This window comes from Pteropus medius, unplaced genomic scaffold (assembly GCF_902729225.1).
Source record: "Pteropus medius unplaced genomic scaffold, Ma_sr-lr_union100, whole genome shotgun sequence".
NCBI lineage: Eukaryota > Metazoa > Chordata > Mammalia > Chiroptera > Pteropodidae > Pteropus > Pteropus medius.
Genome location: NW_024352787.1, coordinates 30,230,567 through 30,257,987, shown reverse-complemented (window position 1 = coordinate 30,257,987; position 27,421 = coordinate 30,230,567). Strand labels below are relative to the sequence as shown.

The 27,421-nt window shown below is 59.4% G+C and overlaps 1 protein-coding gene across 13 annotated transcripts in view; it reads right to left on the bottom strand.

The window, feature by feature from the left end:
* Nucleotides 1–1,095: 1,095 nt before the first annotated feature.
* The window catches only part of RNF144A (ring finger protein 144A), a 91,251-nt gene continuing 64,925 nt past the window's right edge, over nucleotides 1,096–27,421 (bottom strand). For all 13 annotated transcript variants that reach the window (XM_039849507.1, XM_039849509.1, XM_039849508.1 and 10 more), the window contains 7 exons: nucleotides 25,878–26,023; nucleotides 21,291–21,395; nucleotides 21,084–21,144; nucleotides 15,474–15,681; nucleotides 12,142–12,289; nucleotides 7,873–7,962; nucleotides 1,096–5,134 (listed from right to left, as the gene is read on the bottom strand). In XM_039849507.1, the coding sequence (XP_039705441.1) occupies nucleotides 5,003–5,134; nucleotides 7,873–7,962; nucleotides 12,142–12,289; nucleotides 15,474–15,681; nucleotides 21,084–21,144; nucleotides 21,291–21,395; nucleotides 25,878–26,023 (890 nt within the window). In that variant the 3' untranslated portion in view covers nucleotides 1,096–5,002. The remainder of the gene's footprint in view (nucleotides 5,135–7,872; nucleotides 7,963–12,141; nucleotides 12,290–15,473; nucleotides 15,682–21,083; nucleotides 21,145–21,290; nucleotides 21,396–25,877; nucleotides 26,024–27,421) is intronic.

Below are 27,421 nucleotides of genomic sequence, written 5' to 3'. Positions count from 1 at the left end.
GCCACTCACGCTCCGATTCACGTGCATTTCCTCATTTGTCCTGAGAAAGACTCCGTGAAGTATTTGTCACCCTCATTTTCAAATGAGGAAACAGACGGCCCGGGCTGTCACATGCCCAGGAAATCACCCGCCTCAGAAGAAACCGCCTTGCTGACTTTCATCTGGGCTCCGGGTTTCCAGAACCACCGGTGTGACATGGGAGATTGCTGCTTACGCCCCCATTCTAGTGCTCTGCTGCGGCAGCTAACTTTTCCCCGCCCGCTACTTTGTGCGTAAAAGTACATGCCATTTTTGCATTTACCTGCACCACTACCACACATTAAACGCAGCGCTTTTTCTTCCAGCCATACGCCACCCCTTCCGCTTTTGCAGGCGACGCTTTACAAACACCTATGCGCCGCACACCGCGCGCGCACTGCCACCACGACTACGCGCCACAGCGTACGCTTTCCAGCAGCGCGCATACCTGCAAAACACTTTACTCTACCGCTTTGCTTGGTAGCGCCGCTTACCGCAACAAAAAACTTTCCCTTGCCGAAGCGCGCCGCGCAGGCAACCATGCCGCCACACTTTCCGCAGCACTGCACTTTCCGCATTTTCACCGCACCACGGCGACGGAACAGGCAGAACGAAAAAAAGGAACGGAACAGGGGCGGAAGAAGAGTAATACCGTACCTACCTTTGCCGCCGCGCCAGCGCGGCTGCTCAAAAAAAAAAAAAAGTCCCCTGGTTTTCATGACAAGAAAATCCCCATGAACTTGGGCGGGTGCTCAAGTACCTGTCTTCGCGGAGGGAGGCAGAGCCCCACGGCTGAGACGCAGTCGCTGCTGCGTTCTGGGCTGGTGCTGGGGACGATGGGCCCCGTCCCCCGTGACCCAGGTCCCTCCAGCGAACATCCTGGGACGGAAGCCCGGGGGCGGGGTGGCGGGGTGGCGGGGTGGCGGGGTGGCGGGGCAGGAAAGCCGCTTTCCCCTGCAGAGCAGACACCGCCCACCCCACCGCCCTCCCCTCCCCGCCTCCACCCTCACCGGTTTCCAGCCCCCGCCCCCCGCCCGCACCCAGCTCAGAACGCACAAAACATGCAGCCAGACAGGATTTTTACAAAAGAAACCTGTATTTCAGCCAAAATATCTTCAAAAAAGAAACCCCTTCTGAAGGGGGCACAAGCTACCTAGGACACGATACATTTAAAAATACGTATTGAAACGACAAATCGCACTTTTCCACGTGACTCCAAAGCACAAAGCACGAGTGGAAAGGCATTCGGACGGCTCTTCTACACGTCACAGTGTCCGTGGCGTCAGACGCAGCGCGTTCCAGGGACGAGCGGCTCGTTCTCGGCGCCACCGCTCGTCGAATGCATTGCGTACACAAGGGCATGACTCACTCATGCGCGTTTTTACACGAGATTAAAATACACCCACGGCAAACGAGCGAGGAAGGAAAGAAAAGTCAGACGTAGGCGCCGCTCCCGCCCCCCAACGGGAGGCTCCTGACTCGCGGGAGACAGCCCCGCACAGGCGGGGGGCGGGCGGGGACCCCCGGCCCTCAGCGCCCAGACAGCCCGCCCCACCCCGCCCCAGCTCCGATGCCAGCACGTCAGGGTCAACGCAGGCCCCTCCGTTCCGTTTGGTACTTTTGGCAAAATCAGCCACAATCTCTTCATTCTGTTTATTTTTCTAAGGGCTTGGGGCAGTTACGAGGAATAAACAAGCTTTGGTATTCTTCGATGAGACCTTCGTGAGGCTTCTCCACATGCAAAACGCTCTCCTTGATTTCATGATGATTCATATATAAATATATACAGGGGGTATTTCCTAATACATGAGAATTGGAGAAATATACAAAATGCTCACCCTGGTTCTTTCTAATCCCCTAATTCTGTAAAGACCACCGAGGGGAAGCGTCCTGTTCTAGTTTGTGAACTACCTTTGAACTCTCGTGACACAGCTGGAAACGATGAACTCATCTTGAAGTATTTCTTGCATATCTGATCATTCCTTTCCCATGGGCCTGGAATTTGAATCAGGAATCAGGCTGGTTTCTAAGTCAGTTTTACTGGGTCACGTGTTGTAAAGAGAATTTGTCCCCCTTTAAAGGTGCGGAAGTGCGGGTGTTGGCGCCTCCGTCGGCTGCTACTCCCGGGGGTTCGAGGGAAACTGGGGGGACCAAAGTGCGTGTGATCACAGGTTCGCCTAGGCCCAGATGCTCAGCCACCTCTGCCACACGCGCTGCCACAGCGAGTCCTTCTCAGAGGCACTGGCCTCCTGTGACGGTGGCACAGCTCGGCTGGCCGGGCTACAGGACACGTGGCAGGGCCCGCCTGAGGGATCAGGGATGCCCAGAAAACCCTCGCAACGTGGTCAGCATCCGTGGGGACTCAGATGACCTGGGGGTCAACCGTGCCCTCCATCACCACCCCAGCGTGGTGGCAGCGTGGGCCACGGTCCACCCCGAGGGCTTGATCCCTCTTGCCCAGGACTAAAGGCCTTCGAAGGAACCAGAGGGTCAGCATGAAAACCGCCTGTAAAAATGGTCCATTAAGACAAAGTATGCTGAATAACGGGGACGTGTCTGCCCGCTAAGCGTGCAGCTCCCCGAGGTTTCCCAGGCGGTGACGTCAAGGTGGAAATCCGAAATGCGGGCCACGCCCCGCACGCCACGTACATGTCACCCCAGCCCGGTTAACACCGCGTCCGCAGGGACAGCAGGTTTGGCACGCCTGAGCGAGTGACGTCAGAGGCCGCCGAGGACCTCCCAGCGATCCTGCCGGTACCCTTCTGGAGAACGGACGCATTTAGCTGTTACGCAAGCCAGGCCTGCCTGAAGCGGACACTCTGAGCAGGCCGGTGCGGTGCTGCTCTGGCCCCAGACCTCCAGGACCCCTCCCTGATCAGACCTGCTTGAGAGATGGGCCCCAGGCCGGCCGGGGCTACGGGAGTGCGGAGTTTGGCCACGGACTCGTCCAGGGTGGACAGACGACCTGACCCACCCGGAGGCCCTGGTCCCGACCCCACCCTGTCGTGCAGGGTGTGAGGGGCAGCAGCCGGTGCGGGCAGGATGGCCAGGGACGGCGGGGGAACCGCTGGGCACGGGCCGGAAGCCTGCACTCACAGACCCGGGGAGGGGCTTGGAGCCTGGGCCGCCACCTTCATCCTCGGGCCTCATAGCATTGTCCCCTCTCAGAGCCGTCGTACCCCAGATCCTCCTGCAATACCTCCAGCTACAGACTCACCCCCCAAGCTTCACCCCCAAAGACGGTCCCACGTGCTCTTATCCAGTTGCTGAATTTTTAAACCAGCATTGTGAGGAGCATCGATTCCACACAGGTCTGACACAGACTGGCTTCCGGCATGGCTTCTGCTTCATAAGGGAAATAAAGACGGCAGGTGACGAGCGAGGTGGCCCCGTTTCTTCTCGCGTACTGATCGTTGAGAAATAATGAAGCCACTTCTCCACGGGAAGGTGACCCCAGACCTGAGATGAGCACACACGTTCGAGTCAGGACACAAACGCCACCCGCTTTCCACACGTGCTCGCGACACGCGGACGGCTGAGTCAGAAGCCAGACTGTTTTCATTTTGCTCCTCTGTGGAATGCTTAATAAGTTTCAAAAAGTTCTGCTGTAATAAACCCACATTTGCCTTCCCGCTATTTGTAGAAGTCCCAAGTTCAATGCGATTGGTTTGCTCTTTATAAGCGCAAACAGTGTTAAAAGCCATATTAAAGTCGGCTCTGTAAAAAAGACACGTTCCCACTTTTCAATCAATCGATGGGGTGACATGTGTCTCACTGGCCTGTGCATTCTGCTGCCATGGTAACAGTCACACAGAGCCTGTAAAAGACAGAGTGGTAAAATCCCCAATCAAAATAACCACGTGAGATGGGTGGGCTTTGGCCGGGGGCACGATGGTTAGCAAAAGGACTTGGAGCTCCGTGAGACACACAGCTCATCAAATAGCTTAGCTACGTAAAAGCCGTGAAAACCCAGGAGGCTCCTCCCGAGCCCCGCGGGGAGCCCGCCTCTGAGGGTCACGGCCTGCCTGCTTCCTCCTGTCTGCTGGGGGGGACTGAGGCCAGCAGCCAGACCATAGTGACCCCCCGCAGAACTACGTCCGAGCGAAACATTTGGATTCTGAAGACATTAAAACTCTCGGCTGATACCTGGGTGAAGAGAGACAAGCCTATAAGCTGAACCGAATCACCAAAGAGAAAAAGCAAAAGGCAAATCCGACGATGCTGATGCACCTTTAACCAGATCGCTGTTTGCAGAGAAATGCAACGGTGTGGGAATCACGTTCGCAGCGGCACACGACGTACGGCGTCCAAACAGTCGTCACGAGTCTCAGGAAAAACACAAGGGCATGTAAGGCTTTCTAAGTCTCCCGGAGAGCAGAGCGGCTGAGCCAGAGCAATCGCTTCTGAAAATGCGCATTTCGAGAAAGGCATAGGATGGTTTCAGATGCACCTTGTTGAGTTTTCACTTCTCAGTTGGAAAAAGAAAAAAAAACGCCTTCTAGAAAGGATTTCACTAACTGCCACTAGTAAGAAAAACGGTCGTCTTAAACAGAGTGCTTTTCTCAAGTCAGAGTCATCGGATGCTGTCGGAAGTGAGCGGCTCCTAAAGGGCATCTCCCAGCGCCACAGCGCCACGTGGGAGCCGAGGAGGCGGCGTTCTGCGTGGGAAGTTCGCTCGGGCAACCACCGGACGTGCCGAGTCTGTCGCCACAGGGAGGACCCTGCCCAGAGTGCTTCTCGCAGCACCTCCCGCGTCCAGTCTGCAGAGGCCGGCTCCGTGGGGACGGTCCCCGCCCACGCCGGCCCTGCCTTCCCCGCGCCTCGGCGGCTCCACCGGGGGCCTCGGCGAACGTTCCGACATCGGTCCCTGAAGTCACGGCACCCGCATGACACTGTGAAGCTCAATGGGGCACATAAGGCAAGAAAGATGTTTAGTGGGGAAGCGCTTCCTGGAAGCGGGGCTCGTCCAGCGTCCGGCCGTCCTCTAGGTGGGCAGCGGGTCGTCGTCACCCTTACTGCACTTGCACCTGCAGCAAAGCACAAACGGAGTGGCCAGGAGCAGGAGAGGTGACGCCACCAGGAGCAGGAGCCCGAATCCGGCAAAAATGCCCACGACCTGCAGGAAGGAGACGAAGGAGCGGAGTATAAGGGGGCTGGTCTGCAGGTTCCACCGCTAAAGGATAAAGCACACGGCCCCCACCCGTCCATCATCCACCCACATCTCACGCTCCCGTCCATCCATCCGTCCGCACACCCACCCATCCACCTGNCCCCCTTTTCTCTTCGTGTCCCTTCTCTCCTCCCTCTCCACGCGAGCACCCAAACATCCATCCAGCCGAGGGTGAAACAGGTCCCTGTATCTGAGCGTGACGGGGCCCCGGTGTCTGAGTGTGACAGAGAGGGCCAGCCCTGCTGGTTTAAGTACAAGAGACGCCTCCTGCGTATCGTACCGAGCTCCGCGAACACACCCAACCGCGAGCAGGTCACTGCCCGGGTGACACCAGCGTCTCTGGGACCGACGTTCGCCCCACCTTCAGCCCCGCCTCGGGCGGTCCGGGGCACACCTCCGCCGAGGACGGGGACACAGACTTCGGGAGCCAGCCGGTGCTCTTAAATGCCACTCGCCGAGAGCGAGCTTCCCTTAGGTGGGGGCAGCGGGACGCGGGACACGGGACGCGGGACGCGGACTGAGGAGGGGAGAAAGGCTCCTTTCCCTCTTGGCCACGGCGCCGGGAAAGGCAGGCGGACGCCTCGCAGCCATCGCACCAAGGGGACGTGCAGAGGGCAGGCGGGAGGCCCGGCCACCCGCGCCCAGCGCTCACAGCCAGCCCCTCTGGGTGACGAGTAAATGAGACATCTGTCCACACCCTGCCTCACGGCCTCGCGACCACTGTGCTGCTTCCCACGGCTGGCAAAGCACGTCCGCGGCAAGAGACCCGTCACACAGACACCACGGAGACACGCGAAACCCTCAAGCCCGCGTCTCGCAGAGACAGAACCTCCCACTCGTGCCATGGTTATCTCGCTAGAAAAGTCCGCTGGAAAGGGCGCTAGGTAACAGGTATTAGGCACGTAATATTTTTACTCCTAGGAAAACACCGAAAGCAGCCTATAATCATCACAAGGGAGTGTGCTGAAAATCTCAAAAATCTCAAAAATCTCTTCAAACAACGCCACCTAATTTCACATCTAGAGGCAGGCGAAGCTGGGGCCGGAATTTTGAGAAATCCACAAATTGTCTGGGCGACCAGTCACAGGTCTGAAAAGCCGGGGCCACAGGACACTGGATCCAGGGCGTCGGCTGAGTTTGCGGAGGTCCGTGCTGGGCAAGGCCACCAGCAGCGGCAGACGGAGACTCACTTCCCCGGGGGGCTCATGACCCGACACCGGGCAGGGGCTTCAGGGACGCCCATCTGGGCCGGAGGGCGGCGCCCCGGCCCGCGTGGGGGCGCTGCAGGCAAGCAGGACAGAAGGCAAAGGTAAAAAACAGCTCTCCAGACCCGGGCCGCAAACTGGCCCTGGGCCGGAACCGGAACCGGTCTCGTCTGTGTGTCTTGCTCTTTCTCCACAGCTGCACCGAGCGCTAAGCCACACACCTGACAGCCGCCCACTGAAAGTGCATGATTCAGTGGTTTCCCATGCGTTCAGACTGTGCGACCGTCGTCACGGCCAAGTCTACACCCTGTTCCCTTAAAGGGTCTGGTGGCACGTGGCCGCGGTCCTCTGCCGACATCCCCACCGGGCACAGTGGAGGGCGGCAGCAGAGATCTCATGGCCCGGAGCCCAGCCTGCCGCCACCCTGCCTGGGCCCCGCGCAGGGACGCTGGCCGGCTCCCGTGTGGCCCACCGGCTCGGCACGGGGTCTGCAGCGAGGGCTGTTCCGGAAGCGCCCTTGGCAGGGGCGCATTTCCTATTCTCATGCTCTGTCCTGGGACCTGGCTCCTTTGTCTCCAGGTGGGGTGATGGGCCAGCCTTGGTGGGCGGCCGTGAGAGGGACGTGAACATGGTGGCGCTGTGAGCCCACCAGGCCCTCGCCAACCCAGGAGCTGCCCAGGCCCAAGGCCCTTCCCGGCAAACCGCTCTCAGCTTCCTGTCCCCACCTCGCTCCTGCCCTCTCCCCAGGACCTGCAGGCCAGTCCTACCCATCAACCCATCCCCCCGCCTGGACCGTGCCCTCTGCCTGGACTGTCCTCTCTGCCCGGTCCCCATGGCCCCACGGCCAGCTCAGCACTCAGTCACAGAACCACACCATCTAAAGGACTGTCCCCATCACACGGCCTCCACAGCTGAGGTCACATTACGCACCTGCTGCTGGTTTACCATCTCTGCCCCGAAACAGAACGTGGGTCCCCTCGGAGGAGGACGCATCCGCCGTACTCGCTGGAGTATTCCCAGCGGCTAGAAGCGAGCCTGGCACCCAGCAGGGACCAGACGCACGGGAACCATGAGCCCACGGTAACGCGCAGGCCCTCTGCAGACGCACGGGCTGCAGAGACTCCCCCGGGTAGGCGCGTTTCCTGTTCTTTCCCTGTCACCCTTCTCTGTGACTCACTCACTCACCTCGGGCCTCTGCGGGAAGCTCTGCGGGGTTAACGACACGCAGTGAACGGTTTCCAAGACCGTGAGCGGGGAGCGAGCAACACAGCGTCTGACGTGAAGACGCTCCATGTGCCGTTGTGACACGTGTGCTCCGGCTTCCGGCCGGGGCCACCGGGTCCACGTTGACTGGCTCTATTTTTCTAGGTAGCAAATCCCCAACCTACCGGCACATCTTCTGAAAAGCACACGCGCACACGTGCACACGCACACATGCACACACACGTACAAGCAAGTCCCAGGTGAGTGGCCTCCTACCTGTGTCCGATGCCAGATCACGGACGCCCTGGAGTGGCCCAGCTTGTTCCGGCACGGTCCTTTGTCGTAGTGGATCAGGAGAAAATCGTCCTGGGGAGAGAGAGCCCGCTCGGTTCAGTGACGAGTCCTGCCTGGGCCGAGTTCCCGTTTCACGAGCTGAGTGAATGGGGGTGTGACGGAGCCGAGGGCTGAGGCAGAGGCAGGGCAACCCCACGCCCCCCACGCACGCGACTCCTGCTCCCGAGTTCGTCGTCGGCCTGAAGCGGGCCCTGGGCCCGGCGGGCACTCTTGGTTTGTACCAGAGGAAATCCCGCGATGCGCAGTCTGAAGGAGCAGGCCGGGGTCTTGCTGCTCAGAGGCTGCTCTGGGCCCTGCCGTGCTTCACCCACTGGTCCCACTGCCCCGTGGCCTCCTGTGGTCCAGGCGGGATTACTCCCCACTGGACGGCTTCCTCTGCTCCCGGCCACCCCCATGGCACCAGACGGCCCACGTGCGGTGCCTCCTCTAGGTACAGCCCATCAGAACCTCCTGTTACTTAGGGACCAGCCCGGAACCAGCCTCTCCGGTTCCCTAACTGTCCAGAAGGGGGCAGTGGCTCCCGACGCTCGGGGATGCAGCCTGTTCCCATCTCCTTCTGGTGCTATGTATGACATTCCACCTGACGGCCACCACCTTCCATGACGACCTGCACTGGGCTGTCAGCTTCCGCTCGCTGATGCCAACCTCTCCGCCGAGGCTCCCGGCCCAGGGCTTGGCACGCAGTCCCCGACAAGCACCAGTGAGCTCGTGGGAAGTTTTCTGGACAAAACCCTCTGCCCCAGCCCCTGAACAGGAAGTGCTATCCCCCCTTTTTACTCAGGAAACAGCACAAAGGAGGGGCTGACGGCTGTGTATTCTTTTGGGGAGGGTGCAAACAGACACCCTCCTTTTGAGAAAACGGTGAATACGCACAGGGCCCAACGTGTCTGAGTGGACAGGGCATCATTCTCGCGAGAGCTCCCTGGACACAGCGGCTGTTGTCTGGCCCTTAAAACCAACTCCGCTAGGACGACTGGGTGGCTGCGGCCAGGGCCCGCCCCTCACCCTCGGCCAGCACAGGCCTCGAGCGTGTGGGTTTGCAGCTCCGCCTCTGGGCCCCGAATGCCCAGTGATGCGTCATGAAATCCTGGCTTTTTCTGGGGTCCTAGCGAGAAGCCTTTGAAGGAGGTGGGATGCTCCAGCCTCCACTGCTGGCCTGCCCCCCTCACCCAGACCCCTCCACTGTAAGGGGGGTGCAGGTGTAGACGAAGGTCAAGGCTGCTCCGGCCAGACCTCTGTTTCTGGGAAGCCACTGCCGAGGGCTTCTGTCCACCACGAGCCCCGCCTTCCCGCGACTCTGCATCATTTCCCACTGAAATCGGTTTATTTCTCATTTGCATTTCTCATTTTCCCATAATGCCCATCGAAAAGGCTCGCACCACTGGCTCCTGACCAGCTTTTGAACCTGTTTTCCGAAGGCCACATCGACTCACGTCGCACGATCCCGCCGAACGTGAGCCGGGCACAGCAGCAGGGAGGACAAGCCCGGCTGCACAGCGGAGTCACCTGGACAGCGTACGGAACATGCAGCTTCCCGGGCTCCAACCAGGGACCCTGGCTCCAAGTCCAGGGTGGGGCCCAGCTCCCAACCTTCCTAAGTGGCCCCGACCCAACCCGTAGTGACCAGTGCTTGAAAGCAGGAGCCCTGTGCCGGGGGCCAAAACCCTCAGCTCGGTACACAGACACCCTAGTCGTGGCCCCGAGTTCTAGTTCCGGTCATGCTCAGGCCACACACTATTTATGTCCAGTTCCCTGGTAAACTAACTCTGCCTCTGCGGTCACAGCGCTCTGACCCGCCCAGACCCAGTGCCTGCTCCCCCAGGGCCGCCAGTGGACTTAAGCCATCACCCTGCAGCCCTCTGCACAGGGACCTGGTGCTAACAGGTGTGACGCGTCTCTCAGCGTGCAGGCCACCAGCTCCCGGATGTCACGGACTGGGCCGCCACCCCCTGCCCCCACCTGGACCTGAGCTGGGGCCATCAGGACATGCTCCCTGAACAAAGTGGACGCTCGTTTAAATAGTACCTTCCTTCTCCCTACAGAAGCATCCTAAGATGCTTTTACATCGCGTAAGCGACTCACTGTGACACCGAGTGTACTGACGGGGCCTTGGGGCCCACCAGCGCCAGCACCTGGCGGGAACGCAGGTGCCTGTTTGTAGCAGAGACCATCTCCCCGACTATCGTTCACAGAACTCTCGCTAAGCTCCGCGGTGGGAACCGAGACGGCGGCGTGTGGGCAGAAAGATGCAAATCGGGAAGACGCTCAGAGGTAGGAATAAACTCCTGACGACAATCCACCCGTGTTCAGGTTGCAGCTTTCGTCAAAGCCTGGCTCGCACTGCCTGACCTGGCCCAAAGCTGCTGCTGGGTTTTAGGGTTGGCAAGGTCAGAGTGTGGGTGCGGGTCCCGTCCCTCCCTCCTTCGGTGCTTTTGGGAAAGAATACTAACCGTCCCGGACGTCTTGATAACAAAGGAAATGGTGATTCTAATTCTCACAGAACAATGGCACGTGTTGCATAAAATAAGCATGTAGAAGTCGCACGGTGGCATGGGCAGTCACTTTGATCACATTACCGATTCATCTTTCCAAAACACGTAAAAGCGCGCGTGTGCGGCCCTTCTGCCCGGAAGGCATACATGCTGGCGAAGCCCAGGCTCCTTACGACCTGGATTATACTCAGTTTTGAGTCCTGGCTCTAGAAGCCATTCTCCCTCCGCAAGAGACCTCACCTTTCCCCCGGATGACCAGCGACCCCCGAGGCGGCAGCAGACAGGAGCCCGGGCCCGATTATTGGTCACACTGTGGGGACTTCTGGCAGGATAAAGGTAACATCTCGACCTAAGTTACGTCTCAGCTCCTGAGCCCTAAGATGGAACGGCCCCCTGGCTACTTTCCCAGGAAACTAGACAGAGGGACGCCAGAAAAGACCTCGGCACTGTCCTCAAGACCCGAAGAAAGGACACATCACCCTCACCTCACCTCCGACCGATCAGCTCCCAGCACAACCCTGAACCATTCTGCCCCATAGAATCTGTAACCTATACGCCATTGAGGAGCCAGGTCTCTGAGCACCAGCTCACTGGTGGCTCTGGGTTTGGCGCCAAGTCCCTAAATAAACCTTTACTCTCTTTGCTGCAAACTCCTGTCCGTGTCCCGTGGGCTCGGACGTGTGCATGCAAATGAATTCCCGTAGTCTGGCGATGCGAGGAGGGGCCGGGCAGCAGAGAGCCAGGAGCGTCTCGGGCGGCACCAGTGAGGATGCAGGGTTGGTGCCTGGCCGGGAGCAGAGGAGGGGGAGCAAGGACCATGACGGGGAGGAAGCACTGTCAACCGTTCGTCCCTCCCTGACGCACAGCTGGGCGGGAGACGGGGCCTCCGGGGGGAGCTCCTGAGGGGAGGGGAGGCTGAGCGGAATGCACCCCTCTCTCAGAGGTGCCGCCGGCTTCCAGCCCTGCCTTTACGCCCTTGTCTCAACTCGCTGTTACTGGGCTTCATCACTCACCCGATTCCTTCAGAATCTGCTTTCTATGGCCACCAGGTCATTTTCCAGTGGCTCCTCATTTACCAAGAAAAACGAGAAATGCTTGGCCATGAGCACAATGACTTTCAATAGTAAAGTGCAGCGTGGGGGCCTCTGTCGTTAGGTCACACGGCCAGCACACAACTGGGCCTCCCACACGGGCAGGAACCGGGCGTGCAAACTGAGTCAGACAGAGAGGGGCTGCCCCCCGAGACCAGAGCACGAGAAGCTTTGTGGTCAAAGGATCGGATGCCAGAGCTGGCCTCCCATACCTTGTAACTCGGTCACGGAAGCAGGGGGAGGCGGCAGCAGATACAATGCCTGACCCAGAAATCAAACCTGTCAGGTCCATGTCCACGGCTCCCCCTCAAGTGCCTTCAAGGAGATTTGGCAAATCATAGTAAAACTGGCATTTCCGTTCCCCGTGAGAAGTTCTAAGGAGTGGCAAACTGCAGGCCAGAAATTAGATAACTCGACTTAACGAATTACATACGTAACACATAACATGAAGACTAGATACATGTCTATGGACCCTATCTACACGGAGACGCCGAGGCCCCGAGGAGTCTCCCCTCGCGGGTCTGTGGCTGCTCCGAGCCGCAGCGCAGTCTGGCCGCGGCACCCCGGTGCGGGTGTGGGCGCGGGCGCGGAGCGGTGGCCGTACTCACGTCCAGGGACTCCAGGCAGTACCAGCAGAAGGCGTGTTTACAGCTCTTGCACATCATCTGCGCGCAGCCTTCGTCTCGCTCTATGTAGACCTTGCACTTGGGGCAGCGCTTGATGGGCGCGTCGTCCTCCTCCAGCCTGAAAACAGAGCTGTGGGGAGAGTCCGTCAGGGCCCGCCCGCTCGCAGGGACCCAGGGCCCTGTCCCCATGGCCCAGGCGGGGACCATGAGCTCGACTACGGGGACCCCGGTCACGTGTTATTAAAGGAGATAAAACGAAGCCCAAGACATGAAAACTCCAGAAAACAAATCATCGAAAACTGTGAGTCAGCCAGTTTGATTGAGGGGGAAAAGGAGCCACATCGGCGGACATCTGAACTCAGACTTACGTACAGACAAACAAAAGAAGATGTGACAGAAGGCTTGTAAACACAGGCACCTGGCTGATGGGATCACAGTCAAATCTCATGTCCTGGCTTTCTATATTTGCATACGTTGCAAAAGGCTAATAATTTTTATTCGCTTTGCTGTTTTCAGAAAAAAGAAATAAGTGTGACAAGCACACACTACTTGCTTAGCCAGATCTACCTGGCCTGTCTTGAAAGAACTGTCTTGAGGAGTCTGCCTAGGCTTGCAGACATCCGGGCGGTGTGACAGGCTCTAAGCCGGGGTCAGGAGCCGGCTCGTCTACAAACCAGCCGTGCAGCAACCTGAGCCTCGGTCTCCTCATGGGTGCGGGCGTGAGGGTCAATTCGGGGAGAAAAGCCCATGGCGTGACGTCACGCGTGTGGGAGGCGCCCAGTGAATGGCAGCCACAGTTCTGAGCTGCTGCCAGAGGTGACATGGCTGTTCAGCTGTGACCACGGAAGGATGTCCCCACCCCGCCCCGTGCTGTTAACTTAAGAACTACGCATGAGGTCACATGGACCCGGCACAGGTCGACTGCACCAACACTAGCCGTGGCCTCTTTCTGAAATGAATGTGTTTTCCGCAAAGCGCCACAGGTCACCGGGCATCGAGGCTGACTGTCAGCCTAGGTAACATTGCTTTGGTTTGAAAGCTACATGCGACCTCAAAGTAATGGAACCGATTTTCTGCTGTGACGCGTCAGCTAATTTTGAAGACGGTGCCATGAACTGGGCTGATGTTGGAGGAAGCGTCTTTCCAAGGGACTTTCTGAAACAGAAGCCGTTGAATACGCACGTTCTCATGCGTTGTGGCACGCACGGCATTTACTCCGTGGTTCGCAGACCTCTGCTGGCACCCGAATGGCATTTCAAGTTATTAGCAGTCACAGCTCTCGCTGCAAACGCGCAGTTGTGGAGGCAGGCAGCGGCTCTACGGCGCCATCGCCACCCACCCCCGACATCCTTAAGAGCCGGACACACGCACAGGAGCAAGGCTCGTCCGGTGCCGACGGCAACGTGGGTGAAGGGAAGATGTAATTTTTAAGAGAGGAACTCTGCTACGCGGATAGAGATGATCGTACACGCAGTTGCAGCTGACACCTGTCGGTCAGGGCCGGGGCGACGGGAGGCTGGGCGAGGTCACCTGTCGGTCAGGGCCGGGGCAACGGGAGGCTGTGGCGAGGTCCTGGCACAGGGAGGCAGCACACACCCCTGCTGACGGCCTGGCCACAACGGGCCCAGCCATCTGTCAGCAAGTGGGGTTATCCGGATTTCCCGCAGAAGCTGGGGTTGCAGATCTTTACGTAAAATGTTTGAAATTTAAATTTCCCCAAGTTGCGGTTTGTGAACTTTGATTTAAACTGCCCTTGCATCATTTTTTAAGGTTGTGCATGGGCCTTTTTTTTGTATCATTTTCGTTCTTTGTAAAATGCACGACGTGAAGACTTAACAATACAAACTGCTGTGAAATGACAGCCAGCCCTGTGCGATGGCCTCGGCGAGCCCGGATCACCACAGACGAGGCCTGGTCATCGGGCTCCCCACGCCCTCCGCCCTCCGCCCTCCGCCCTGAGGTTGGATGGGAAGCAGCAGCTCTGTCCAGGCCCCGCCCCCACCCGGGGAAGGCGGGGGGCTCCGGCTCTTCCTCCCTCCTGGTCTCCCTGCTCCTAGCAGGGGGACGCCCACGCACTCACTGACCGGGGGTCTCTCTGCGTCCGAGGGGAAGTGCCCCCCGACTCCGCCCTCCCCAGCCCGGAATCCAGCTCTCCCAGGATGCGCAGTCCAGCCCGACTAGAGAGTTCTTCCTGCTACATGACCAGCGCTGAGACCTAAGTGCAGCCCACTGGTTCGCTCTGGCGTTCGAGTGCCCGCCGTGTGCCCGCCGTGTGCTCGCCGTGTGCCCGCCGTGTGCCCGTCCCGGGTGACGCAGTTCAGACACAGGCGGGCCGCGGCATCGGGAAGAACCGGCCATGTACACCGATGAGCCGAAACACGACGGGACTGGGGTCGTAAGCAACATGGACGGTCTCCCGTGGGGACACGGAAGGTGGGCCACCAGCCCTCCCCTGAGAACTGGGAAGCTGAACAGAGGAGGGGACGTGAGCCGCGGCTTCCAGGGGGACACGGAGTCTCCAGGAAGAGGAGGAGGGCAGAGAAGGGCACCCCAGTCACAGGTACGGGAGAGAGAGGGCTGTGTCCCGGGGTCGCCAAGCGGGTCTCTGTGGGCTGAGCTGGAGAACGGGGCGGGACAGCAGGGTGGGGAGAGAGGCCAACGCCTCGGGGTGGATGGCGGGAGTCCGCATGTCAGAAACGCCGTCTCAGCAGGGAGGTGACCAACTCTAACCAAACCACACACCACTGCAGATTTTGTAAGACACGAAGGGGTGAATGTCATCGATTTCCTACTACGTTTCCAGGGGCACAGAGTGATGCCGCAGTGTCCACCTGGGGACCCACACAGAGGCACAGCAGTGACCAGCCACATGCCCGACAGGGACGCCATGTTAGGGGGGTGTGGCCGCTGGGGCCTCGGGCAGCTGGGAACCAGCTGCCGGTGACTTCCGTGGTGTCGCACCCAGCGCCCGATGACCCGGGCTCTGGCTCCGGCACCGGTTCTGACCACCGTCAGCAAGACGGCGCCTTCGGGCCTCACAGCACTGAGAACCCTTCTCAGCCACAGCTCTCCGCAGGCTCATCCTCTGGACGGACAGGGTGCACCGGCCTCCTCTGCACAGAGCGTGGCACACAATCCGCTCCCCAAAACAAACAATAAACAAACCAACCCGGGTGTGGATGAGGCTCGAGAGGAAGTGACTGATGCAGGGGCAGGCGCCCCGCCCCCGCCCCCATGGCTCCCCGAGGGGGAGCCCACGCCGTCCGCTGGCTTCTCCCAGCCCCCGGCCCGCGCCCGCTGTGCGCAGAAGGTACCTGGTGTCCCCGGGAAGGAAGGTGATCGGCACGGTCTCCGGGCAGCCTTGGCCGGGGTGCCAGCTGGCTTTGCAGGCGGAGCAGAATTCTGTGTCACACGCTTTGCACCGCACGAGCTGAGGGGTCTGCAGGCCCATCTCCTGCAGCTGGCACACAGCCTGGCAGGTGGACGCCGGGCACCAAGTCCGGCAGGGGTCTAGGAGCACCTCTAGGGCGGGAAGACGAGAGGGGCGAGTCAGGCCTGGCAGGCAGAGGGGCTCGCAGGCCGGGCTGAGGGGTCACCTCAGTGCACGCTTCTATTTTACCGGCAAGGAGACTCCAGATGACACAGTCATCACGAGCCGGCTTTCTGGCTTTGTCCTCGCCAGGCGCCCCCTGCCTCTGACCTCAGTCCAAGTAACCCTCAAGTTCTTTGGGGACACTGCTGCCTGCCCCCAGCACGTCCGTGGCCCCCCAGGACAGCCCTGCTGGCCCCCAGGCTCGCAGAAGTCTGTCCTGACAGCCTGCCTGGCCTTCCTCCACGGCCCACACTCCGTGGTCCGGGTCCTATCCTGCCTCTGTGTCCCCCTCCCTAGAGCACGCCTTCCTACGTGTCTGGCCCTGCACAACTTAGGCAGCAGCCCCCCCAGAGAACGTTTAAGGATGGGAATGAGGGACGGGGATGGCCAGTCTTCTCATCAGGTGGCTCACTGGCCTGACACTGTCCCCCTCCCAGACTTAGATCCAAGCCACGGGCACACTGTTGTGTGATGGCCAGGTTTTCCATCCCAAGCGGAGCTCACACGATTTAACGAAATTAGGGAGTCATTTGGAGAAACAGGCTAACCCGACACACTCTTCACGTCCTTGCTCAAAACGCGTGTTTCTGTAACTGCCGGGTCCCGGGCGGCCCTTCCTCCGGGGGCCGTCTCGCTCCCCGCAGGGCAGTGTGACACCGATTCTCCACGCGAGGCAACCACAACGGGAAGCCACAGGGAACGCAGACACCCTGCCAGAGGATCACGGGGCTGCTGCAGAGCCCACAAGCAGGCCAGGGCGTCGAAGCTTTTCAGCGCGGCTGCTCTAGGGACGAAATCCGAGACTGGCTTTTGCTGGGGAGACTTGGAAGCCATGAAAGGCGCTGGCAAGCTTCTAGGCCGTGTGGCCGGATGGCAGCCCGAGCCGATGCAGTGCATCTGCATCAAAAACGGGATCTGTTCCTCACTGCGGTCTACACAGGCTGGGGCCGGATGCGGCTAGACGCGGGCCCAGGCCTCACCCAAACGGGCCGTCACAGGACAGGCATGCATCGCCACAGTCCCCAGGTAAATGAGGACACCAGATTCGGGCCTCGAGGAAGAAGCTGTGTCAGGGACGGCCCTGAAAACGGTAGAATCATCACTGCGGGGCTGGCGAGCATTTCCTGGAAAGGGGCAGACACTGAGTCCTTGGCAGTGCCGGGCCAGGCAGTCTGTCCGACCGCTCAGCCCTGATGTTGCAGCATGAAGGCAGCCACATTGTCCTTACATGAGTGCTCCAATAAAACTTTATCAACAACACCAGGCCAAGGGCCAAGCCAACTGTGCCCACTGGTCGTAGGTGGCTGACTCCTGATCTAATCTAAATTCCCCATCTTGTTTTTAAGGACAAAACTCTCAAATCGGTAGGCCCCGCAGAAGACACAGAACTTGGTCATATAAAGGAACTTGGGAATCCAAGAAAATGTGCTGCTTCGTCATTGCTCTTCATTATGATAACCCAGAATCTTCACACCGCTCCCAACGGTGAGCGAGTGACATTAGCTCTTGCCATCACTTCACGGTGTCTGTTTGCTTTCCGAAGAATGCCTCTGGCTCTCAGGTCCCAGGAGGTGGCTTTGCGAGAAAACGCAGTCTTTGCCTCCTGGGAAGGAGTGTGTGGGGGCAGCCGCTGGCCTGAGCTGAGGGGCCGGGGACAGGGGAGAGGCGGGTGCTTGGGCTGGGACGCAGGGCGCTGCGTGGAGTTCTGGGAAGGCCTCGATGTCGGGCGACGGCCCAGGGCGTCCTCCTTGGGAAGGAAGGCTGGGCAGGGTCCCTGGCGGCCCCCTCCCCTCCCTGGTTCACCTGAGGGGTACGTGGCTGCGCCCAGCTCTGACTACACCACAGGGCTCCTGAGGGGGCCGCAGGACGTGGGCACTGAGCACAGCACGGCCCCATGGCCTGTGGAAAGAACACTGCAGCCCTCTGTCCCTCCCACCTGACGCCGTGGGCAGTGCTGGTCCACACAGGGCCTGAAGGGACGACACTGCCCACAAAGCCCTTGGGGTCCCCGTGGCTCCCTGCCCCTCCCTCTGCTCTGAGCCTGTGGCATCAGGAAGGGGCCCCCGCCCTGAGCCGTGCGGCTTCTCTGCATGCGTCCCAGGGCGGAGCCCAGGCCCCGCGCCCTGCAGAGACAGGGACACCGCCAGTGGCCACTTTCTCGTGAGGGGCCCAGCGATGTCACGAAGCGCAGGGTGGAGCGGCCGGGCTAAGGTTTCCATGGTGACGGCTCGAATTCGGTGGCTTCTGTCCCAGAGCTGTGACGTGGCCCTGTCTGTTGCAGTGGAGAGGTCGCTGGTGCAGGGGTCAGGGGCAATGCCCCGTGCAGGCGGCACGCAGCCCTCCCACGCCGTCCGGGCGCCTGGGACCCCGTGCCCACAGCCCCGGCTGCTCTTGGCATCCCAGGAGCGTCCTGCATCGTCATCCTCACTGCCGAGCCCGGCCAGAGGGGCGGACCAGATTGCCACGAGAACCCACACTGGGCAGCATCAAGTGTCTCGTCCCTGACCGGAATGTGTGTGCGCACAGACCCGTATCTACCTGTATCTGTCACGTGTACACCTGACGATGTGCGTTAGATCCTCCATCTCGGGAAACACCCTTCGGGTCACCCGTCAGTACTCGGCGTACACCAGATTATACAGATTATAACAGACCTCATGCTTTATAAGGACCTGTATGTCTAGAAACTAACTTAACTCCCATCTCCCAAGATAAATTAATAATAGAGTAATGAAGCAGGTTCCTAAGAGATCTACTTATATAAAAAACCAGACTTTTTTTAGAGGTGCTGTTCTTTTTTAAGCATGGTTTTCTCTTGAGAAGCGTGCTGTGAGGGGCCTGCCCCAGCGTCCTCCCTACGCTGGCAGCTGGGCTGGTGCACCTGCCAGCGCCAGCTCCAGCTCCCGGCGGCTGCGGGTCCCAGCCTGCAGGCAGGCGACGTGACCGTCAGGAGTCCTCGCCTCTGGTCAGGCCTCAGTCCTGGGCAAACCCGAAAAGGCATTTACTCTCTCCAAGCTTTACTTCCCTTTAAAAACACAAAAGAAGACACGACCCGACTTTAGCCTTCGCCTGCCAGGCGCTCTGCTGTCAGAGGCATAAAGAGCCCAGGAGCCCACGAGCCCCGCCTGTGCGTGCCAGGAGCTTCGGGAGAGACGGGCACGGGCAGCGTGCTGGGGGCAGGGCTCGGAGAGGAGCACAGGTGTGGCACAGCGTGGCACGCGGGAGACGGGATGGCCCTCTGCTGCGAAAGCCTGTCCCCTCCCACCTTCGGGGTCTTCCGGAAAGTCAAGTCCCACCACCCCCTTGCCTGGTCTCCCGCGTGCCGAAGGCCCGAATGCAGGAGCCTCGTGGGGACGTCTGAATTAAAATCGAGGCTCTTACAGCAAACGAAGCATCTGAGACTCTACGGGGACAGCGTCTGCAACCTGAAGCGGGACGCGCGGGTAACTGAATGTTTTCGGAAGAGCCGGGACCGTCTTCCTTCCAGGGCGTCCTCCACTGACCGCGTTTCGGCGGGAGGAAACGCGTCCAAACTCGCTTTCCGATCGTGTCTCAAAACTGGCTCCGCGACGCCGTGATCGACAGCCATGTTTCGGCCCCAACGTTTTAACATTTCGTTCAGACAGGCCGTCGGTCCTCCTGAGTCTGAGTCCGTATTTTTTTTGGCTTTTAATGTAATATTAGCAAAATGTTTTAAAGTGATAGTTTTGAGAGATGTATTGTTTTAACCCAAGTCAAATTGGCTTCATTTTTATGCAGAAGGAAAAAAAATCTCCTTTGAGTAAGCCACAGCACTGAAGAAAAATAACCATTAAAATTATTGGGAGGAACATTTACCCAGCTGCATTTTTTAAATTAAATTCGGTGTCATAGAAAGTTCATTTTCTTGTAACCTAAATAACTACCCATTTCTGTCAAGATTCTCTCTGGAAAATGCTTTCGGAAGAGCCTGGCTGTCTCAGGAATCCTAATTACTCGATTTTATAGCTCCATGCAATGACATTGGTATCACATGGCATTATATTTACGTTAGAAACTGCCTCAACCAAATGATGCGTGCCATTTAAATAAACAAGCTCTTGAAAATAAATTTCAGTGCTATCAAAAATGCTGTTTTTTTTGTTGGTCACACGTTGGTTTTTTCTTTTCTTTTTCTTTTCTTTCTTTCTTTCTCTTTCTCTCTCTCTCTCTTTCTTTCTTTTTAGAAGTAGGCCTCAAGAGGAAATAGCAAATATCTTTAGTATTTCTTTAAGAAAACACACCCAGAAAAGAAAAATTTCCACGTTTCACTAAACTAGCCGGCTCGTGATGCTTTCCACTGGCCTCCTCTGCCTTCCTCCCGCAGCTGACGGTCTCTGTGTGAACACGGAGCCCAGAGCTGCTTCTCGGCCGTGGGTGCCCGGTGCAGACGGGGACCCGAGACCCCAACCGGGCGGAGGAGAGCGTGGCGGTCGGCGATCACGCGCCGAGCCGAACGTCCCAGAACGTGGACGCGGCGTCTGCACGGCACACTGAGTGGAAGGGGCGGCACCCACACGCGTTGCTGGCTCCGCTCTCTCTGAGCCCGAGGCCCAGGGGTCACACGAGGAAGAGGCTGCAGGGACGCCACCGACTCTCCAGAGCATCGCGTCTCGATCCCGGGTACTTCAGAGAGCGAACAGGAAGGCCCTTCCTGGCATTCAAATGTCACCGCGCTTTGCGACGCCACCTCGAAAACGTCGGCACCCTCTGCTCCGTGCACGGTCCTCGCCGTGCTCCTGGATCCCCCGAGTCTGGCCCGCACCCCACCCTCGGGGTGAGTCAGTCAGCCTCTGGGGGCCTTAGTTCATAGAGAAGGATGACCTGGAAGGGCTGCCCTAACAGCTTGCTGAGGTGAGGGACTCAGCACCCGCTGGTCTGGGCCTGCAGGAGGTGGGCAGTGAGTGCCAAGAGACAGGCGCTTCGCGGCCACTTGCTCCTAGGTGTAGCCTCAGGCCCTCCTACCACGCACACCTTTGCGTCTCTTAGGCCCAGTTCAGGTCTAAGGGTTTCGCCCTCAAACCACTGGGCCTTCACCTGGCTCAAGGACGTTCCAGGGGGGTCGTATCTCGTTAACTGTCCCCCGTACGCCCACGGCCCCGTCAATAAGTCCTGTTTCCTAAGACTTTCCCCGACAAAGGCCGTCCAGCTCCCAGCTCTTCCCAGGGTTCAGCTCGACGGCTGAATTTCGGGGCTAACCCGCATCGCCTTTCCCTTCTCTTGGACGAAACGATGCACAATGGCGTCTGCGGAAAGTGCCCCCCACGTTATCTGGGCTCCCTCACGGGAACCGCAGCCGGCTGACTGTACCCACCTCTTTCAAATTGCAGCTTTTTATATCTTTGCATCATTTCTGCCGCGACCATACACTCGATCTACGGGGGAAAAATACAAACAAGGAGCGTAAGCAGCCGAGGGCTAGAATGTCACGGAGGTCAACGTAAACAGGACTCGCGACACCCCGATAAGCAAGCAGGCAGGCTGTGCACGTCACCGAACCCCGTCTGTCCAGCGCACGTGCCTCGCTATCCTGCAGCTGGCCCTGTCTGGGGCAGGCAGCATCCGGACAGCTGATCGCCGTTTCTAATCCTTCTTTGATCAAGAGCTCGACGTACTGTTTCAGGCACTGAAAAAAAACAGAGAAGTGTCTGTAAACATCTCCACTTCCTTAAGGCTGAAGAAGCAGCATGCATAAAATGCGCACAGTCAAGGCCCTGTTCCGTTCTCACCGTGTGGCCCATAGCGGCCACCAAGTCTGAGGTTGTATCACTCGGCGAATGTTTATGGAGTCCCCCCCACCCCGTTCCGGGGACGGCGTGCTGGTTCTCAGGACCGTCTGTGGGTCGGGTCTCTGCACACAGCCCCAGCAAGGACAAGGCCAGTGCACCTCACAGCAAGGGGACAGGCGGCGAGGGTCCTGGCACCACACCGAGCAGGTGCACAGTGGACGCCAGGCCCGGTCCACTGCTCCATGTCCTCCTTAGAACATTCTTACAGGAACCGCAGGACCCCTCCACCTATCAGACGTGAACACGGAGTCGCCCAAGAAGGGGCGTGCGGCTTACCCAGACCCCACGGCCGAGCCGGCCTCGGACCCTGCAGTGCCCTGCTCTCCCCGCTGGGGACTGGGCAGCGGTCTGCACCGACGCCCCGCTTGCCGGCGGCTGCTCACTACAGCCTCACCCACGGGGCGCCCGGCCGAGCATCCGAAGCCAGTCAGAGGCACAAAGCAGATTTCACATCAGAGGTGACGCGGCCGTCACAGAGCCGATCCCTCTTGCTCCGCAGCCTCCTGGCCTGAGAAAGCCAGGGCTTCCCCGACAAGTGCATTGAAAACAGCGGCTGGAAGGAAAGATGGAGCTTCGCCAGGCGAGATCACGGCCGAGAGAGACGGAGACAGACTCTCCGGCTTCCGGAGGAACTCAGGGAGCACAAGACACTGGCCGCGACATGACGGACGACAGTGTGAACCACAGCAGCACCCCAAATGGACCTTCGATCACAGCCCAGCCCACCGCGTGGGTCCACGACACCAGCACTGTGAGGGGCTGTAATAGCGAGCCCCCGAAAGCCCGCGGCTGTTCCCTAAGCCTGCTCCAAAAATGCATAACCCCCACCCCAAGAACGCGTGGTCAGCTGCGGTTCCTGCTGGCTCTGTGTCTGTCACTCTCTCCGGCCTCGCTCTTCTGACCTGCAAATTGGGTGGTTTCACCCCGGAAGAGTTATAAAAATTCCGTGCGGGAAGGAGCGTCTAGGTTACCTGGAAAGCACCGTGCGTTCAATATGTAAACAACGGTTTGATCTCGATGGGTCCGCCTCACATTTCGCCAGACCAGAATGCGTCAGTCATTAAAGACGCTAGATGGCCAATTTCTTTAAAAAGTAGAAATCAAGGAACTCCTCAAAATGAGCCATTTCCTACAGCTTCTCTCGAGACCGCTAAAGCAGAAAGCTGTGACGGTAGCTGTCCACCGCGATGCTGGCGCCCGTGAGCCGAAGTCCCCCCAGGATGGCAGTGGCCTGAGCTCAGACCAGGCTGGAACCATCAGCATTTCGCCAACCCCCAGCCTTGAAGCCCCACCTGAGGCACAGGCGGCAGAGGCTTCAGTGGCAAACTCATCCACACCATCACCCCGGCCGAGGGCGGGCAGCAGGGGACGGGCGGCAGCCACACGTGGCCTCCATCAGGCCTGTGCCCACGCTGGTGGCAGCAGCTGGCCTGTGTGGGGAGACGGCGAGGTGGCTGAGAGGCATGCTGAGCCCCTGCAGCCACGGCCTGCAGTTGGGAGGACCGTCCCGTTTATGGCCGGTACAGCATGAGGACAGACAGACTCCAGTCCTGTTAGGCAGAGCCACAGCGGCTCATCTGGGCCACAGCTGCCTCGACAGTGGAACAGGGATGCCCGCCCCCCTGGACTTCTGCGACAGGAAGCAAGACGGGATACAGAACCATCTAGCACAAGGCAGGAACGGGGCACCAGCTAAGCACAGAGCGACTCTGCCGTCTGTCTATCTGTACGCGCTGTTTCTTACAGTCATAGGTTAGAAATCAAAACCTGAGCAACGAGATCATTATTTCACTTTCTATAATTAAGTTCGTCTAAACTGGGTCTCTGGAGGACACCGGAATGCCATCAACCAGGAAAACGCTGACATCTCTTGCGATACTGCGCAGAGCAGACATAATGAGAGCGGGTTTATGCTCCCTGAGAAGCAGAGCGCGCAAAGCCGGCGTGGGCGATGCACGCCGGGCAGGGCTGCGGCCCCGGGCGCCAGCGTTCAGACCGTGCACGCGGCAGCTGCGTCACGACTGGCTGCAGCTCCCCCGGAGTGAGCGTCCCACGCCATGGACGGCCCCGGCACAATCCGCACGGTGACTGTTCCGGGAGACTCCAAGCGTCTACTACAGACACACGAGGACACGCGTGTCGGCCACGGAAAACAAGCCCAGGCCGCTCGCAGACAGGAAGTGGGCTGTGCCTCACAGGCTATGTCGTCCGATCTAGTAGCAAAGAGATGTCTTGGAATGAGCACGGGGAGAAATGGGGTACGAGAGAGACTTCTGTAAAGACGAATGTGCAGGACGAGAGCAGGTCCTGATGTGCGTCCCTACTGCCCCGGGAACCGCAGCTACCGGCCACCAAGGGCCGTCGGAGGACCAGCTCCGCGTTCCCCACTCCACCTGCTTGGTCCACCAAACAAAACAGGGGAGTCCAGCGAGGTGCCATCGCTCCCTCAAATGGAGGAACCAAGAGTTTTGTTTGTCTCAGGAACCAGAAGGGGCTGGGGTGACGGATAAGAGCACCCGCTTGGGCACCTGGCCGAGAATGGGGCAGGGCTCCCGGGCGGAAGGAAGAGAGCAGGTCGGCTTCGGGATGGAGAGTCAAGTGCACAAAACAGGAAGAGAGAAAGCGGGTCCCACGTGTCCTTCCTGGGCAGGAAGGCTCGGGACCCGGGGGCGGGGGACGACGAAGCCCTGCGCCCTAGACCTCCAGAGCCGACCTGCAGAGCCCGCCTCCGGAGCCGCCCTCTCCCCCGCGACGCCTGCCCCGAGCCCGCAGCCCCACCGAACGCACGCACGGCTCCTCCTCGCCCCTTCCGCGGTCTCCGACTCGATTGGAGCGTGTGATCTGCACTGGAGTTGCTTTTTTACTTCTATAATTCTCAAGACACAGAAAACCAAAACAACAACAACGAGAAAAGTGAATGCATCCCCTGGCGCCAAGCGATCCTCCCTGAGGGATGACTCAGCCTGGGCAGGCTGGATGGACCACTTCGAGCAAAGCAAAGACACGCCTCGGTGGTGAGAGGCGGCCCCCAGGGCGAGAGGTGAGCAAACGTGCCCGAGGGCACCAGGGCAGAGGGGACTGGATTCCACCTGTGGACGCCGGGAAGTCCCTCCAGGCAGGAGGGGGCAACTGCCCCAGAGCCAGCGACTGGATGCTCCCTGACCACCCTCCCGCAGCGTCTAGAAATGACAGTGAACCATTCCCGTGTCTATGGGGGGAGGTCAGTCTCTTCGCCTCGCCCTCTCATCCTCCCCGGCTCAGAAAAAGGCCAAAGCGATTTCCTGTTCTCCAGGCTAAGGTAACTCTCCCGGGGCCCTAAGGAGGCACGGCTCTCGGCCGCAGCACGGAGAGAGGCTCCCTGCGTGCAGTGCACGGAGCCTTCGTTGATCAGCCATCAGGAGCCCTGCAGTAAACCCGGCGTTTGGAGCGTCCAGAATTCTGCCCCCTGGAACGCCAGAGTCCGGCACAGCAGACTCCGTCGGAGGTGGGGACTGCAATGTGAGAAATAAGGTCTGTGACATGTGAGCGAGAATAAAGCACACGTCTCCTACAAAACAGCGGGAAAGTCTGTCTCGTGACAGATTTTAATCCAGACATTTAAATACTAGGCAGGCCACACACGCGGTCCACTTATAGCTCATCTAAAACGTAGAAGCGATTCTGGCTTTTTATAATTTGAAGAAAATGGTCTTTTTGTTTTTTCTTTTCTGGACCTTTGTTTGTTTGTTTGTCTGTTTGTTTGTATTCCTTGAACGGGAAGAAAAAAGCACGTGAAATTAAATGAGGTGACCGGAAAACAGACCTATGGTGTCGCTTCCCTTTCCTGTGTGTCAGACGTCGGTCTGAGGGAGGGATGCTGGGAACAGAGGTCCCTGTCACCAGATGAGGCTGGCTCCGCCTGGGGGAATCTAAATGTGACCTCGGGGTCCGCGCGTACCTTCCAGCCCGGCGCCCCGCCAGGGGAAGCTGGCATGACAGCTGGGCACGCTCGGGGGTCGGCACCGGCACAGCCGGGCATGTGACCATCTGGTCCAAAGAGAGGTGCGAAGCTTTTCTTTCCAGAAAGGCGAGCGCACGCACGGCCAGACCCCCTCCCGGCTTCCAGAACTCCGTTTAGCTGCCTGCCTGTGCCCCCGGAGCACATGGGGTGGAAGCCCACGAGGGTGGCCTGGCTGACTTAGGGAACCAACAGGGAAGCCTAGGGAGGGAGACGCGTCGCCGGCAGAGGTGAGACAGAGCTCGGCTTGCTGTCTGGAACACGGAGCGAAGGCGCGTGCGGACACCCTTTCACACGGGTGTTTGCTCCCACACGGACCCACCAGGGTACAGAAGACACACTGGCACTGGGCCACGGTGGTCATCTGCTCCAGCGGGTACTCCCCGAGGCACAGCTTGCAGGACACCAGCGGGTCGAGGGCCAGGTCCCACGTGGGCCGGTACCGCGTCGTGGTCATGGCAGAGCAATCTGAAACGAGAGGAACACGGACGGCCGTCAGCCCCCTCGCGGTCGCCCCCGGGACGCGGTGGACATCATGTCCCTGGGCTGCAGCCGGGGCGCCGGGAGGGGCCCAAGTGGCTGGTGACGGGCCTGGCCCTGTCCTCCCCCCGTCCCTCCAAAGGCTACTGAGCAAGACACCGCCCCGGAGCCCGGCAGCCAGCCCGGGACCCCCGCTCGGCCACTGCTGAAGAGAAGCTTTTGTTAAAACAGTTACGGACTGGATGGGGCTGGTGTCCAGTTTCTGCTGGAGAAACACCCCAAGGAGCCCGGTCAGTGACGCCCTCCCCTTTCAGGCCCCGGCGCCCCCCGAACGACCCCCACCTTTCCACTCCGGCCTCCACCCACACCGCCCGGCTGTCACCCGACCCTCCAGACACTGCCGAGCACCACGGCCTTCCGACGCCCCGGCAGATGCTCTAAAGCGTTAGCTTCACAGGGCAAGGGACTTGGGCAGATCTGTTCACTGTGTGGCCGGTGCACCCAGCAGTGCCCAGCATGTCACGGACGCTCGATACACATTAGTGGACGTCGCCGTCACTTCTCCATCCTCATGAGATGACCTCTGGCCTCGTCCTCACTCACCCCCAGCCTGCGTCCCCCAGCAGGACCAGTAAGCTCCTGCTGCTGCTCAGGGGACACGGGAGGGCGTGGGGCTCCAGCTCCCAGCCCGGCACCCGAGCCAGTAACTGTCTGTCGGTTACGTCTAGAGACCTGAATTCTTACTCCAGACACCCTGGCACTTGGTTTAAGCCTATGACACTTAAGGGTACTGCGATAGGTGAGTATGTGCTATATCATGCCAGCACCCCATGCTCCTCAAACTCAGAACCGGGTAGGGTCAGTTAAAATCTCAGAATAAAGCCCCTGGCCAGCTGGACTCTCCCTGATTGCTACTGAGAGATCAGGTCGAAACTGACTCAAATGACATGATTTCTTTCCTGCCCCGCCTTGCTGTCGGGCCTGAGGAAGGGAACGACGTGGGTACAGGACAGTCCCACGTCCCCTGCCGGTTCGTCTAGTCCCGACTTCACGCTTACGGCAGAGGGTTGCATGCACGAGGAAGATCTGACACACCCGCGGAAAAGGGAACACAAAACGAAACGCCAGCCGAGGACCAGCACGCACTCGGAATGGCTGCGGGACCACGGCAACGGCAGAAACGGATCGGACACGGCCCCCGGCCCGGGGGTCTGCAGACTCAAATCACGAACATCCCCTGCCAGACCAAACGCTAATGACACGGGGCGGCCCGGGACCCGTGGGAAACTGGGGCTCCAGGCTTTGGTGAAGACGCCGGCAGCCTGGGCAGAACCCAGCACAGGAGGGCTCTGCGGGGGCGGAGGCTTGCGTTTGGAAGGGGGGGGT